The sequence below is a fragment of the Malurus melanocephalus genome, unplaced genomic scaffold, assembly GCF_030028575.1.
Source record: "Malurus melanocephalus ecotype Western Australia unplaced genomic scaffold, MMel_1.1 scaffold_45, whole genome shotgun sequence".
NCBI classification, from domain to species: Eukaryota; Metazoa; Chordata; class Aves; order Passeriformes; family Maluridae; genus Malurus; species Malurus melanocephalus.
Genome location: NW_026623277.1, coordinates 26,159 through 41,211, shown reverse-complemented (window position 1 = coordinate 41,211; position 15,053 = coordinate 26,159). Strand labels below are relative to the sequence as shown.

The window sequence follows — 15,053 nt, the reverse complement described above, 5'->3', positions numbered from 1 at the left end:
TCCTCAGTTCACTGAAGTGGAGGCATTGCAATAGCTGCASACAGGCATGAGAGCCAGGCAAACTGAAAGCAAGCACCTATCTTAAGTGGTCAGGATCATTAGATCAYGGAAACTTTCTGTGGTTTTGCAGTGGAGTTGCATCCCTTGGTTGCCCCCATTGAAGAGGATGTGCCTTTCTCAAGAGCATGCTTCTGGCCAGGGATAAATTGGTGACATATTTCATATCACCTAGGTCAGTCTAGAAAATTTCCGATCTATTCTCTCCTTCAAATATGCTGTGCATAGTACTGTTCCACAGGTGTTTTACTTCAAGACTTTGCTGTATTTGTGATTTGTGTTACWTTGTCAAATAAGCTATCTTGCCTTGTCATTGTTGCCATGTTATTAAAAAAGGAAAGGAAAGCTGCAAAATACACAATGAAGTCTTAGAAATCCTGGCTTGCAGGAAAGTTGAAAGGGTGTAGAGCACTGTTCATCTTGGGCTTTCCATATCCTAACAAATGAAGTCATTCAACATTCTGGAGAARGGGGACAATGTTTTCTCAGAGGAGGAAACTGCAGCAGAGAGATGAAATKGACTCAATGAGATTGCACAACAAGRTGCTAAGTTAGGCAGGAATAGAAACCACTGGTTCTGGCTCCCAGCCCTGCTGCTCTTCTGGCTGATAGCCATCCTCCAGGGCCAAAAGCACAAAAAGAGGCACTTACAGCTTTCCCATTTTCCAGCCAGGTGACAGTAGGGACTGGATGGCCAGTTGCTSTGCACCGCAACGTCACCACGGATCCAAAGGTGATATTTTGGGATTCAGGAGCCTTAAGGATTCTGGCAAACACTGTAAGAGAAAGCAAAGGTGCTAGCTGAATGATCAAGTAAAGCTGAAGATGGCACTGAGATGGGGGTGCTCCCTCCCCAGTGGGTCTTGATAAAAGTCACAGCACCATGAATAAAAGCAGAGAGTAGAACAGKCTTCCCAGAGAGTGACAGTCTTGGGAGAGAAAAAAATATTCAGTTTGGTTACATTCTGCACTTYAAAGACCAAAAGTTTACCTCTGGAAATTTCTACATCAAGTCCAATGCCTCAGAGAGGGTAATGTGCAAGAAAAACAAGAGCAACCTCTTCAGGAGCATGCAGATGAAACAGCTTACAGCAAATAATCAGCTACCGTGCTGGCCTGCCCAGAGTGACCTCCTGTGAAATTTGTTCCAAACCATCAAGGAGGACCACCAGTGTGGACATGTGCCATGAAGGTTAAGGGTCAGATAAATATYTCAGTCTGATGGCAGTGATTAGGACTTGCCACAGAGTGCTGCAAACACTGGCATTTTCCACATAATAATAATCCGCCCTAAGGGGAGAGTGTCTAACATCAAGCATCAAGGTATGAGAGAATGGCTGGCAAAAATTTTAGGAAGATGAGATTGCAGCGGGAAAGCAGACTTTTTCAGTGGCTTCTCATTTCTGCTGCTCTTGCTTCTTTTGTGACAATATGTTTACTATTTGCAATATGAATTTGCAGATAAACAAAATAAGCATTCCCCCTTTTGTTGTTGTTGGTTTTTTGGTTTTGTTTTGATTTCTTGGGTTTTTTTTTATTGGCTAGAAATAACAACTGAAGTATTTTCRCTGAAAACTTTTTTTGACCAGCAACACAGCCCTGATGGTCTTCACAAACTGCTGTACTTGGACGACATAGAGAAAAGCAGAGAAGAGATATTTCCCACCTGGAAAATTTGAGTTTTGACCCAAAATTTTTAATGAAAATGCCAGAATGTCTGTACGGAAGGAGGCTGAATAGMTTTGCCATTTCTTACTCCAGTAATGAGTATGTAGTGAGTAACAMTTTCTGGACCACACAGCAATGTGTAAAAGTCTCCATCAGAAACTTCAATGAGCAAGGAACTTTCTCATGGAGTTGTCACACATGCCTGAGATCTTGTTTGCCACATTTTCTATCTCTCTGTTTCCCCTTATCAACATATCTCACCATGTCACAGTCTTCTGCTTGCCCTGTTCAGAATTAAAACATCTTTCTCTACTATTTGGAATGGGAAGGCTTTGTCTACAGCATTGCAGTTGAACTGGAAAAAAGTATATGCTTTCCACATAGTCCTTCCACCTAGTTCTGGCCTGGTATGYAGCTAAAGTTTTAACAAAGGGCCTAAAACCAGCTTTTGCTCATGGATCACAGTAGGAGTTAATTCCAGCACAGAAATATTTTTGTCTTAAGAGTACAGTCATTCAATAAGCTCTTGGGCAGGGATTTTTTTWAGGAAGATTAAATTTAATGTCAGTGAAGTGAAAATGGTGAGAGGATAAATATTATATGGAGCTTCTTAATTCTTCTGTGTGCTCCAAGCAATCCCACTGTCTGTGCTCAGTGCCACTTGCCCAAAGTCAAAGCAGAACAGCATGAGGCTTCTGCACCCCCTACCCCTCAGGGAGGCAGCAGTTATGAAGCTCCATAAGTAATGAACAAAACTGCAGTCACTGGCCAGGGGCTTTTCTCATGAATAAYAAGTAAAATGAAACCTTTGTCTGAAGTTTCACTTCAGACCATTAACACCAGATGGTTASGAATTCGGACCTGAGTTTTGCAGGCTAAGCTCATAATTATTTTTATACCTCACTTGGAGAAATACTAAACTTTGGGCCCTGTCTTTGGCAGCAGTTACACTCACATGGCTCCTGCTGAAGCCAGCACGTYAGCTTCCAGAATCAGAACACAGCCCTCAGTGCTTTTCTCGTGCTGCCCAGAGTGCTGCTGGGACCCTGCCCACTCGATGCTGCTCTCTGACTCTGCTGCTCGGATCCTGCCCAGTTAACACCAAAGTGACGAATTACCAGCCCCCAGCTGGCCAATACCAGATGGTCGCATGTGTGCCTTCCTCTGTACTAACTGCACTACCAAAATCTGCTAGGATCTTTCAGCCTGGAGGAAAAATGACACGTTCTGAAAATGGCAATAGCCCAGGCAGGGTGCAAAGCCACAGTGAGTGCTGTGGCTGGTCCAGCTCATGCATGCTGTGSTGCCCCTGGGGAGGTCAGGAAACTGAATTCCACTTCCCAGGGTCCTCCCCTCCTCCCAACACACCCATTAGTAGCCCAGCAAACTGCTAGGTGAGCAGTTGTCTGGAAAATAGGGAAGGTAAAAGTCAGGACATTCTTAAAATCTTAAAACACCAAATACATGGATAAAAAAATCCAGCAACAGCTCCTAAATATTCACATGTTTCTGGTGGCAAGTACTGYGGGGAGGAATGGCTAAATAAAATTTGACCTATAAGGGACTTAAGCTGATTTCCCAAGTGTGGAAGAATTGAAGTTCCTCCTATCCGCAGTGCTACCATGTGCACTTTTCAGGACCTTTAAAATTGAAGATGCAGATTTAATTCTTTAGCATTTTGACTACTTCTATTTGCATGCTTTTAAAAAGTATTTTACCTAAAGTTCAGCTATGTACCTTAAATACCTAGCTGTAGATACTATTATTGGAATAATTGAAGGGGGGGGGGGGGGAACAGGGTTTATATTATTTTATTTTTAAATGAGAAATTTCCTGGCACAAGGGCCAGACTCACCAGGTCTCAACAGGTTTTAGAGCATGGATGATTGGCCCACCCAGGGACACATTTTCCAAAGGGCTCTTAATTGCTTTGGGAAACAGTATTAAAAAAAYAACATCACCTATTTCTCAACCACATCATCTGTGAGTAGATGACACATTGCCATTGCTGTCACATTTGCRTGTTGTGGTGAAGTCGACAGCCAGTGTTACCTTCCACCACGGCAAAGCAGGGCAACAACACCAGGGTGAGCTCAGGGTCCATTTTGGCAACTGTATGAGCAATGAAATCTGTCCCGTAGCTAAATGGCAGAAAACAGCCCCAAAAACTATGATTTTTCCTCCCTCCCCCAAATTACACAAGCAAACAAAAGAGGCAAAGGCAAGGAAGAAATGGAAAATCTGGTGGTGCAGCTGGTAGGAAGAGGTGGGTGTTGGGCAGGAAGAGGAAAGATCAGGAAATAGCAATAAATGTTTGTAAAATTCACATTATTTGGTGCGCTCAGGACATGCTCTCAGTTTTCCTCAGAGTGAAAAACTCCAACAGCCAGGTGATTTCTAATACTTCCATTAYTTGTCTGCCTTTTCCAGATCCTCCAGAATGTGGATTTTGCCAAGACCTTTGCGTGTTTAGCTATATTGCCATTAACATTCTCATCAATACCCCTGGGCTCTCTACACTGGATTTACCCAAAAGCATGCCAAAAAACAGTTAGGGAAAGTGAGCAAAGAGGGCTTCATTCATTTATTTATTTATTTTAGTGGAAAATAAAACAGTGGAGCTGTAAATGAAATCCAGACAGCTAAAAGCCAAGCCAGCATGTCAAATTTCACTCCCAAGCCCCTTAATAAATGTATTTTCTTTTACGGCCTGGTAAATGATGTGCTGTGCACTGCAGGGCTTGCTAGGAGGTATCTGTACCATGGCCAGCTGCTCTCATTTCTGAGAATTACGTAACATCATCCAGTCCAAACAGTAGGGCTTTAACTCAGTCACGAAATTTTTATACCATAAAAAGATTAAAGCAGCGTGCCCTCCCCCCTGCCTCCACTTTGAATGGTTAACTCTTTCCAGGTGACTTTTATTCCCCATTTTCTTTGACTGAGCTATGTTTCATTTCCCACGTTTGGGTCCCGCAGCCCTGTCAGATGCTTGCTCTTGGTCTGGGTAAGGTCTTTTTTTTGTTAAGGCATGCTGGATTGGTTCAGTCACATCYAGACAGCTGCATTGGTGGCCTGAGGCCATGCTGCTGCTTTTGGGAAAGGACAAAGTGATGTTCRGAGCACCAGGATCGTTCAAGCCCTTGTTTTGGGGTGTGGGGCAGGTTGCTGTTTACCCAGAGGCCACAGTGGCTTTGGTGAACCCTGACTTTATGACAACATGAGCAGCACTTGCCCACATACATGAATTACCAGCCTGTCAACACCTGCATGTGTTCCCATCCAAGAGTTTGTTGTTAGTCCTGGCACATTGTGAAGCACCCCCAAGTCTCAACCAAGGTAAGACCACCAGGAGCTAAATTTGTGTTTGCAGCCACCTGGCAACAGAACATGCACATTCCCTTCCCACTGCAGCCCAAGTCTGCCCTGAYGCATGAGCCAGACAAATCTGATGTCCCAACCTGGTTCACCTCCCCCACCTGTTTTTTTTTTTGTCATGAAAGACAGCCTTTTGGGTGATTGAAACCAGGTCTTGTGCATTTTTTTTTCAGCAAATCTGCACAGGACAGTGCCTAAAGGCAAATCCTGTGTGTACAATGTATTTTCCTCTGCATCCAGTGCCGCGTTGAGATCCAATGTGTCTATTTTGCTGCGGGAACTGGTAGAATACATTTGTCTCTGAAGCCTTCCTGATATAAATACCCTGGCAAAGACTGCACTGTGCAAAACTCATGTGTAAGTACTTAGCTAAATTGCAAGCATTTTTCATTTGTGTTTGCCAGAGTTCCCGTATCTCTTTCATACGTGAAGCATGAAAGATCAAAATTACTTCTTCTACAGCAGAGGTGTTCTCTGGGCTTGCACTTTGCTTACTAATCCATAAAAAAACATTTATGCTTGCCAGCTGTATGCTCAAAGCACCATGAACTTGTGCCACTGTGATTTTTGCCAGCGAGAAGTCTGTTTGTTTAACTCCCCATTCAGACCCATTCAGCTCATATCCATTCACTCTTCCTGACAAGTCTAAACGAGGCAGTCAAGGAGAAGCAAAAAGCAGAGGCACTACCATTTCCTTCCCACTGGTGAGAGATGAGGGAAGGTCTGGCAAATACGTTTTTAAACATATAGAAACCTGCAGCATTCGTGTTTTCTAACATTAGGTAACCCGTGTAAAATCAAAAAAATTCTTGAAATACCAGGGCTGAGAGCAGGCCACACACCATGCACGTGGACCACCAGTCACAGAGACAGCCACATCGAGCTGTGTGCAGYAGATAATCACATTACAAGAACCAGGGCTGAACAAGCAAGACACAGTCACCGCGGCTGACATGATGGACCCAAATCCCACCTTTGATAACAAAAAAATTCTTCAGCAAGGACAGTCAGCCACTCCTATCACAGCAGCAGCAGCAGGTTCTGCACATGGCTTAGCACTTCCAAAATGGATGGGCTAATTAAATCCTGAGATAGCTGCAAGGTCAGTTTCACCTCAATCTCCAAGTATTTCTTACCAAAGTTGCAAGATTTATCTTTCATGCAAGCTTACCAAGTAAATACAAAGAGGAGCAAAACAGCTCAGGCAAAGCTGATAGGAGACATTTTGATTTAAGTCCATCAGATTGCTTACCTGTTTTAATTTAATCCATGTACAAACATGCTTACAGCTAGAGAACCAGTATAATAAAGTGTGAACAAGTTATCAAAAAAAAAAACAAACAAACAAACAAACAAACAAACAAATGCAGTGGGAAATGCACACAACTACTGTATTATTCCTCAAGGAAAAGCACTATGATATATGAGGCCCAAAAGAGCAAGCTGAGGAATAGCTGTAAGCAAGCGGTGCTTCATCATCCTGCCCTTCACCCTGTTATTGTGGTAACCTGGGAGAACAAACTTCCAATAAGCCTGAAATAACTGCATTTTGTAGAGAATCTCAAAATCTCCAATCTCTTGTGACTCCTGATACATTATTTGGTAGACTTGGGCCCTGCAGTAATCCTTAAAACATCATGCAGCACAAGCCAGACTCCACAGAAATACACAGATGCTCAACCTGGAGCCTGAGGCTGTGAAACAGACACCAGGAACAGTTCAAGGCCCGTGTGGAAGGAAGATGGAGCAGTGCAATCTCCATCTTGAATCATATCCCTTCAGATTCAAAGCTGAAGTGTCTAATATCAAAGCAAATTTTTCTCAGCAAGGCAATAACTTTTGAAGGTAACTTTATTCTAGGGCGTAGTCCTAGATTTATGGGTGGTAGGACAATTTGCATCAGCAGAAGCACTCATATAATGGTAAACACATCAGCCACTAACTTCTCAGCTGTGAAAGACTTTACGCTGCATGTAGATGCCTCTGGAATCCTAAAGAAGACACTACAAATATGCAAAGATATAATAACCAGGAGCAAAATGTAAATAGATAGCTTATATCCTGTGTAACTATATAACACCTGCTCTGTACAAGTGTTCATCTCTATAYACAGAGCAAACACCAGATTCAAGGACAAGTGAGGATAGCGTGTTCAGATTACTTCCCAAGGAAATGAACGAGGAAATTCTTTTCATGTCAGTACTGGTCTTATGTACGTCTTTGGTGTCTTTGAAGGAAAGGCCTTTTTAAGCTTCTCCATGMGCTGTCTCATCTGTGGTACAGAGACATATCAGGTGCCATTTAACTCTGCCTCTACCCACTATTGCCTGTGAAATTGGAAAGGTAGTTCCCAGCCTCACAAAGCCAAGGAGCAATTCCTTTGCTTGTTCCATTTGTGATCACAACCCATTGTGAACGCTGCCAAGGCTACCAGTCTGTGTGCATGTACTGAAATCTTCACGTACAAGTCTCTCTCTCCCTCTTCCACTCCAAAGAATTGACCAAGCAATTACAGGAAATCACTGGGATACCCTAAAATACCCTAAGAGATAATCCTGGCATCTGGTCTCCGCCACTGGGTAAGAGCAATGTCATAAATTCAATTACATGTCACGTCAAAAGTACTTCCTTTCATTTACTTCAAAGTGCTGCTAGCTGCTAGAATTTTTCTTGGATTGGGGGATAGCAAGGACCCTGTTCCCTACTCACCTAACCCATCATGCATGTTTGATTTTTAGTGTTGAAAATTCATCCAACTCCTCCTACATCTTTSTGATACATCTTTGTTTCAAATTCCCAACTCCCAATTTGATATGCTCCAGACACTTCAGGATACTTTTCTCAGTTTGCTATGGTCCCCTTTATCCGGTAGCTTTGGAAATTCTCTATCCTCTAYTCSCTTCATTGTTCTGTGGAAAACTCATGTTTTCTAGCTAGCCAACAGTTTACAAGAGAGAGGGATTTTAACTCCCATATCTTTTTTTTCCCCTAAAACCACAATTCACACACTGATTTGAGACGGTCATAATTTTTTTTTACATTTCCAAACTCTTTGCTAAGGAAAAGAGGCTTTTGCAAAAGGAAATTGAAGGCTCAAATGCTCTTCAAAGAGGAGCTGTGTGGATGTGCCTTACCCAAAGCCTCCCAGGAGATCTGTGCCGCAGCTCCTCAGTGCTGGWGGCCACCTGTGACAGTGACTGGAAGGCAGCATGAACCTCATGCCAATGTCACACTAGAGCAAGCCTCAGGAGTAAATTGGATGGCTCACCCCTGCTTGTCCTTTGCTGAAGGTCTGGGGCTGTTTTCTTCCTGCTGCAGCTTGCTCTGTCACCCTGCAATTAGGGCTCTGGCTGTATCTGTGGCATCTGAGATCCTCAGTGAATGCCACAGGTAGGAGGAGATTTAATCAGAGATTCTGGGTTTTTGGTTGCATCCACGCCACCCCGCTGAGGCCAGTCAAATACTTCTGTGTAATTACAGGCCAGCTTGTTCTTTCCCTGTCATGCTCCCTCCCCACAAACCCTTTGCAATTTTTAAAAGCAAACTGCAGTATTTGCTGTTTGCTACCATAGGATGCTGCCTGCAGGTACACACACCAGTATCAATGCAGACTGGGAAGGCAATCCTTTCCCAAAGTTTCTGCCTCTACTCTAGGCAGAGACAAAGACTYATCTCCAGTGCTGGTATCAGAATTTCCATGAGGAAATTTCACCCAATAYTGCAATGAATAACTGAAAACTTCCTTGCCAGTCTGTTATTTGGCAATTCACCTCCAAATCCAAAATACACTACCTCAAAAGATGATATAGACAAAAATTCAGATTTCATGCTGAAATCTAATCTATGGGACATGCAGCAAGGTAACAGAGACTGGCTGCCTCAGTGGTCTCTTASCATCTCCTTTTCCTTTCCAAGTACAGGAAGTTGACACAAAAGTGCAAAAAACTTTCTGGATGCCTTATCAGGAGTCAACTTTCATTTGAAACACAGACCATCTCTGGAATGTGATCTATCCAAATTGATAGCATTATCTGCATTAAATATATGCTTTTATTCCTGTCACTTGGGAGTGACTTCCTAATCTGTTGATTTATCTATGATGCAAATTTGTCCCACGACTATGTAAGAGATCCAAAAAACAGCTGAAGGAAGCTAATGCTTTATACTTTATGGGGATAGTCTCTTAACTAAGTAGCAATGGTGTCACTTTCTATTGTCAGCTACTCTGCCCTCCTTTAACCGTATAAGAATTAGAAAAAAATATTTAAAAAAAAAATCTAGACCAAATCTGGCAGGTCCTTTCTTTTGAAGGGATGATTCTTAGASGAAAACCTTTCTATTTTTAAGGCAAGGCAGCTCTCAGAAGTGGCTTAGGGGAACATTTTTGTGGCTTGTGGCAGGGTATTATTTTAGTAGCTAGTAATAAGCAATAAAATGTAGCCAGGAAAAGACTTCTATCTACCAGGGCTGGAACACAAAGCCAAACAACATCTCGGTCGAGGGAGTGCGAGGAGCATTGCTTCTACCCTTGTCTTGATTTGATTGGTTTTTGTGCTGCCACATAGTAGCGCAGGGTGAAGCTGAGCAGCAGCACTTCAGAGAACAGATTAATTAATGGCCTAGTTAAAGAAAGGGGCAGTAATCCTCAGCTGATGCCTCTTCAGGCAGTTGGAAAGTGCACAAATTTGCACCAAAAATGTTAATAAATTCATGAAGAATACAGGTAGTTTTTTGCTAAACACACTGTATCACCTAATATTTGCCCTGGCTAAWTTTTTTGTTTCCTTACAGATTTATGATTGCTAATTTTTAAACATGTGCCTGTAGAACGATGGCTTCAAAACTAAACATTATCATGCAGTACGCTATCAAATTCCACAAGTCTCTGGTGCCACAGAATGGAGATCAAGCACAGTCTCATGGAAGATGGAACTGCATCTAACTCAGTATGCATTCAACAGGACCCTCCACTCACTCTCTCCTTTTACATAGCAGTCCCTGTATTTATTTCCTTTTTCTTTAATCTTCAACGTTAAAAATGCATCACCAGGCAAACCGGAACTTCAGAGGTTTCCCTGGTGGATACAACACCTAGAAAGACACAAGAGGAAGTTTGTTCTTCATCGTCAGGGGAAGAAAACCCTCTTGCACACAAGTTCCAGTAGACTATTCAGACTGTCTTCCTGCATCAGAGGACTGCCATGCACATGCTGCTGGTTTGGAAAGACAATTCTCAGAAGAATATTTTACTTTCTGTAGTATTAGGACCTAATCCACCACAACCCTTTGTGCATTTCATTGACAATAACTCCACTATTCTCCAGAAAATGCTCTTTCAATAGTTGAAGCTAAAAATAAGGCGAAGGCTGAAACATGGTTTATGGCTTTATGTTTCATTTTTAAGCAGGTGTTACATCTAAACTGTCAGAAATTCATAGTCAACTTCTCAATTTCTTTGGTCATATTTTGTTTTGAAGACTGAAGAAGGACATACGGGATAGGASCCCATTCTACCAATTCACAAAGTGGCAATTTCCTTTCCCCAAGGACAGAAGAAACATTCTCCAAAACAAAGCAAGAAAGTTGAACCCAGGTCAGGTAATGACACCCATAAATAATAGCAAAATTTACTGGTTTGTGGCTGTTCTGCCATAGACATTTCTTATTTGATGTTGAATTATAGATACCATGAATACTGGCTATAAAGACAATATCTGAAAAAGATWGCGAGAGATTAAAGCAAAACTGCCCAATGGAATTTATTCCCCATGTTAAGAAAAAAATTAACAGAGCCACTTGACTCTGTGTCTGGGTGATAAGCATGCTCATAACAGGAATATTCCCATGCCTCACTGCACAAGAGCTCATGGCTTTAAGTGTATTCTTTGAATATCACAAAATTCATCCATAATGGATATGGTGAATACCATTCTTAGCACATGTCAAACCTTGGGGACTGCAGAGGATGTATGGTTTTAGGCAGCAGGCCCAGAAGCCGAATGTGAGAAGCTCTTACATAGCTTTTGTGGAATCGGTCCTATTAATGGACTGGTCACTGCAAATACCAAAGAAAAGCAAAATTCCCCCTGTTCTATGGCCTACATTACATAAAKAGCTGTCCAGTGCATAAAGGAAGAAAACAGACGATGGTCTTAMAGAACCTACAGTTTTCAAATGCTCAGAGAAAGCAAAAAAAATGCCTTATTGGCACAGTTCAAGTCTTTACCCTGCCCTGAATTTTCATTTACATCAATGGGAATTTCTGCATTTGAGAACTCTCAACACTACTGATGCCAATAGCTACTTCCCTATTTATTTCCCAAGGAGTGATTTCAGATAAAACTGTACCATCTTAGCCATCTCAGTCAACATTTGTCAATAAACTTCAGCCTTCAGACATCTGTGTGAACTGCAGATCAGGAAAGCAAGCAAATGCTTCTATTTGACCAGAGTCCTGAATCTTTGATTCATAGAGAATACTTACAGCCAGAGATTCTCTTTGATTATCAATACAGCAAACAATAGGAAATCTGTGGAAATCCTTCAGCAATGTGCGGCTTCATTGAGTATATAAATGCTCTTCTAGGTTTAACAGAAGTGTGCATTACCAAAATTGGTAATGCAGTGATATAAAAGCTAGTTAGCAAAATGCTTAAGATGACAGAAAATTCATACAAAACTGCAGGTCAGAAATGTTGCCTCCTGGAAGTTAAAAACATATTTCTTGTCAATCAGYCAAGATTATACCATTGTTCCTTCATCTCAATGCACATGTTACCTTCTCTAAACATCTGTGAACATACAGTAGCAAGAGGAAGTAATCTTCACATTGGCAGACCCAACAAACTCATCATTGCTTACTTTTGCTTTGCCAGGTAGGGCGGAGAAGGCTTGTTTCTGCCTATTGCACTTCTACTTTATACCAGTACTTTTACTAGACCTTTTTTGTGTAAGCTGAATGGGCTGTAACTAGAAGAATCAAGTGAGGGAAATATAAGAAAATAATCTATTTCACTATCACTTGTCYAAATTCATGTGGRTTTACCCCAGRCTTGGAGAAAAGATGYRAAARGSMRGRWTTTTWAWYCYTTTAATTAAAAYCCTGRCCCAGGATTAACTTACAAGAATTCACCATCTAAACCCTGGTGTCTGAAATGTGCCCTGGGCAAGCAAACAGGCTGTCCTAACYTGGGACAGGTCTGTGCAGGGTGAAGCGTGCACAGAATCCTTACCTCCTTCACCACATTCACTGATGAAAATCGGGAACTGGAAAATCAGGAACTGAAAAACCAGTTCCACTGAGAGAGGCCTCCAATGCTTTCTTTTTCCTGACAAGAGCTGCACCTGAATTTTAATCTAAAACCTGCTGCTCAAATTATTTCAACTATGCTTTAAAAATAACAGTAAAAACTGTAGACTGTAAAAACACTAAAGCTGTGCTTTAAAAGTAATAAATAGAGGCCAGTATTATGAATGGGGAAAGCTGACTTTTTTGGGACAAGCTRACTTTTTTCTGGCTCCTGGAGCAGAGCACAACAGAGTCCAGCAGAGATGCAGGAATGAGGCTGATGAGCAAGCATAGAATGCAAAGGGGAATCAAGAGCACTCAAACCCCCAACCARTTTCCAGAAAGGTCTACAAGAATGTGCTGCCCAAGATAACTCATTTGCATAGAAAGTGAGAAACTTATCTCCAGGGCATCAAAAGTTCACTATAAAAAGGTCTACAAAGCCTGGACACACCTAGATTCCAGGAGCCTGCACATCCCATCAGCTGGATTGATGCTGGAGCCAGGACATCCTTTCTTCTTTTAATTCTTTCTCCTCCTCTTTAATCCATCTCWGTCTCCTTTCATCCTAGCCCTTTTTCTAAAACCTGTATTTATATAGGAGGTCAGGGATTAACATACTTATTTCCTTGCCAAATGGCTATGCTTTTGCTGGCCCTCTTACTTTTGTCATTCCTGTCAGCCACAAGGATCCAGGATTCTTGGGTGCTCCCTTCTRTGTAAGGATGGGATGCCACATGGAACTAGTGCTGGACCCATTAAAATGAAAGCACACAACAAATCAGGATCCATGTGATCTAGATGTAATATTCATAAATATTTATGCAATATTTGCGTACTATATTTACAGGCATAAATATTTACACTCCTCTTTGGATGGACATTTGCCTTAGAATAAAATATTCATAGTTTACTAGCCATGCTTAGTAATTTTATTTTAATATTAAACCACATTATGCAGCGTGGTGATTTCAATGAGTACTTGTGCCAAGATTTAAGAAAATTATATTGTAGTTTTATTATAGAGAAGCAATAAATAATAATTTTCCGAAACAAAGACTACTGGAGTGTGATTCTCCTGTTTTGAGTAATTTTAGTTATTTACTATTCTCCTGTTTTGAGTAATTTTAGTTATTTACTTGGAGTTTGTTTAAAATGCTGATATTAATGGGGTAGCAGAGGTAGGAGGGAGGTTATTAAAAATAATAATAAAAGAGATGTATGGGGGTGTTGCAGCTGCATACCTACCTGCATGCATACACAGGTATGTGTACATATAGTTACCCTAAATATCCATGAGAATCAATCTAAAATACCATGAGGGGAAGGGATCTGTATGGACAGCAAGCTGAAGTCAGGATTAATATCTTTGGATTTGGGAAGCCAAAACTGTAAAGCAAGCATGGGTCAGTCTAATTTGGGTGGCCACCTGAAATTACATATATTCAATAATTGTCCTATCGGAGAAACSAAGGTGAACCTGGAGAAGAGCAATTCCTTGTTCACCTAACACATGAACAGAATATGAGGGGATAGTTGAGTGGGAGCATTGAGCTAATGAGGATTAGATTAGGAACTAATCTTCTTAATTTCAAGAAGAACACACAGACACACCCCTAGCAGGGTATTTGTGGCTTATTTTGCCATCCCTTGAATTAAGAGGCCACTGTATAATTCTGGAGAAGGAGATAAAACAAGATACCAACCTCAGCAGCTTGGATTTTTGGTGCAATTCCAGCTTGCTTTTAGATTCCCTAACTGGCTCTGGCAGATCTGGAACAATAAAACTGCAGTGCCAAAGGCCCTTCAGCATGGAGACAGCATTAGTGTGCATGGCACCAAGTATCTGCCATTCACAGTTTAACTCTTGACAAGCCTTTGCCCATTGTCTTGATGACAGGGGCCAAACTAAAAAAACCCTGGACCCAAGCTGTTCCCATCAGAATCCAATTGTTTTCAGTTTGCTTCATCACTTTTAGCCTGGGAGAAGTACAGAATTTAGATTAAGAATAGCTGCCTTYCTGTTTTAAAACTGTTTAAGGAATTTCTAATGTGCTGTATGTATAAATATGAAAAAGGGCGGGGAAAAAACAGTTAATGGCATTGTTAGGGAAACAGCAGACCTACAATAAAGGGTAGCTGGATCTAGCATACCTGATACTGCTCCTAGAAGGAAGGGCATGTTCCTCTCAGAAATGGGCTYGCACACTAAGTAACCTCTGATAATGCCAGGACAAATGTAACCTACAATAATATTTTGAAACCCACTAGGCAAATGAAGATCCTTCTCCACTTTCTACCGTATGGTCATTCTGAATCAGAAATAAAAATTACTTTGTCTACTAAATCAGTCACTCCTCCACTCACTCCGTAAGCCCTTGCCCAACACAAATTCCTTTGCAGGGTTCAGGAAGACAGAATGCCTTGTTGCAAACATTTAGGTTCCCCTGMAGTCCACTGTTCTCAGCACTCTGACACAGGTGGTGATTCACACCACAGGGCAAATATCTTCTGTAAATAAGAGTTGGGCGCAGAGTACATAAAGACCAGAAATTGAAAAACCGATCTGATGTTCATTTAGTGGGCAGAAAATGTTTAAGTTCATAAAGAGAAAACCTCTCCTCTCCTCTCCTCTCCTCTCCTCTCCTCTCCTCTCCTCTCC

At 41.6% G+C, this 15,053-nt stretch overlaps 1 protein-coding gene across 7 annotated transcripts in view; it reads right to left on the bottom strand.

Moving 5' to 3' along the window:
* Nucleotides 1–15,053, bottom strand: part of MUSK (muscle associated receptor tyrosine kinase) — a 51,253-nt gene that overhangs the window by 26,650 nt on the left and 9,550 nt on the right. For 4 of the 7 annotated variants that reach the window (XM_057364948.1, XM_057364950.1, XM_057364953.1 and 1 more), the window contains exon 6: nt 709–833. In XM_057364948.1, the coding sequence (XP_057220931.1) occupies nt 709–833 (125 nt within the window). Of the gene's footprint in view, nt 1–708; nt 855–7,181; nt 7,187–14,134; nt 14,165–15,053 lie in introns of all 7 variants that reach the window. The other 3 variants (XM_057364949.1, XM_057364951.1, XM_057364954.1) reach the window with 2 other exon arrangements.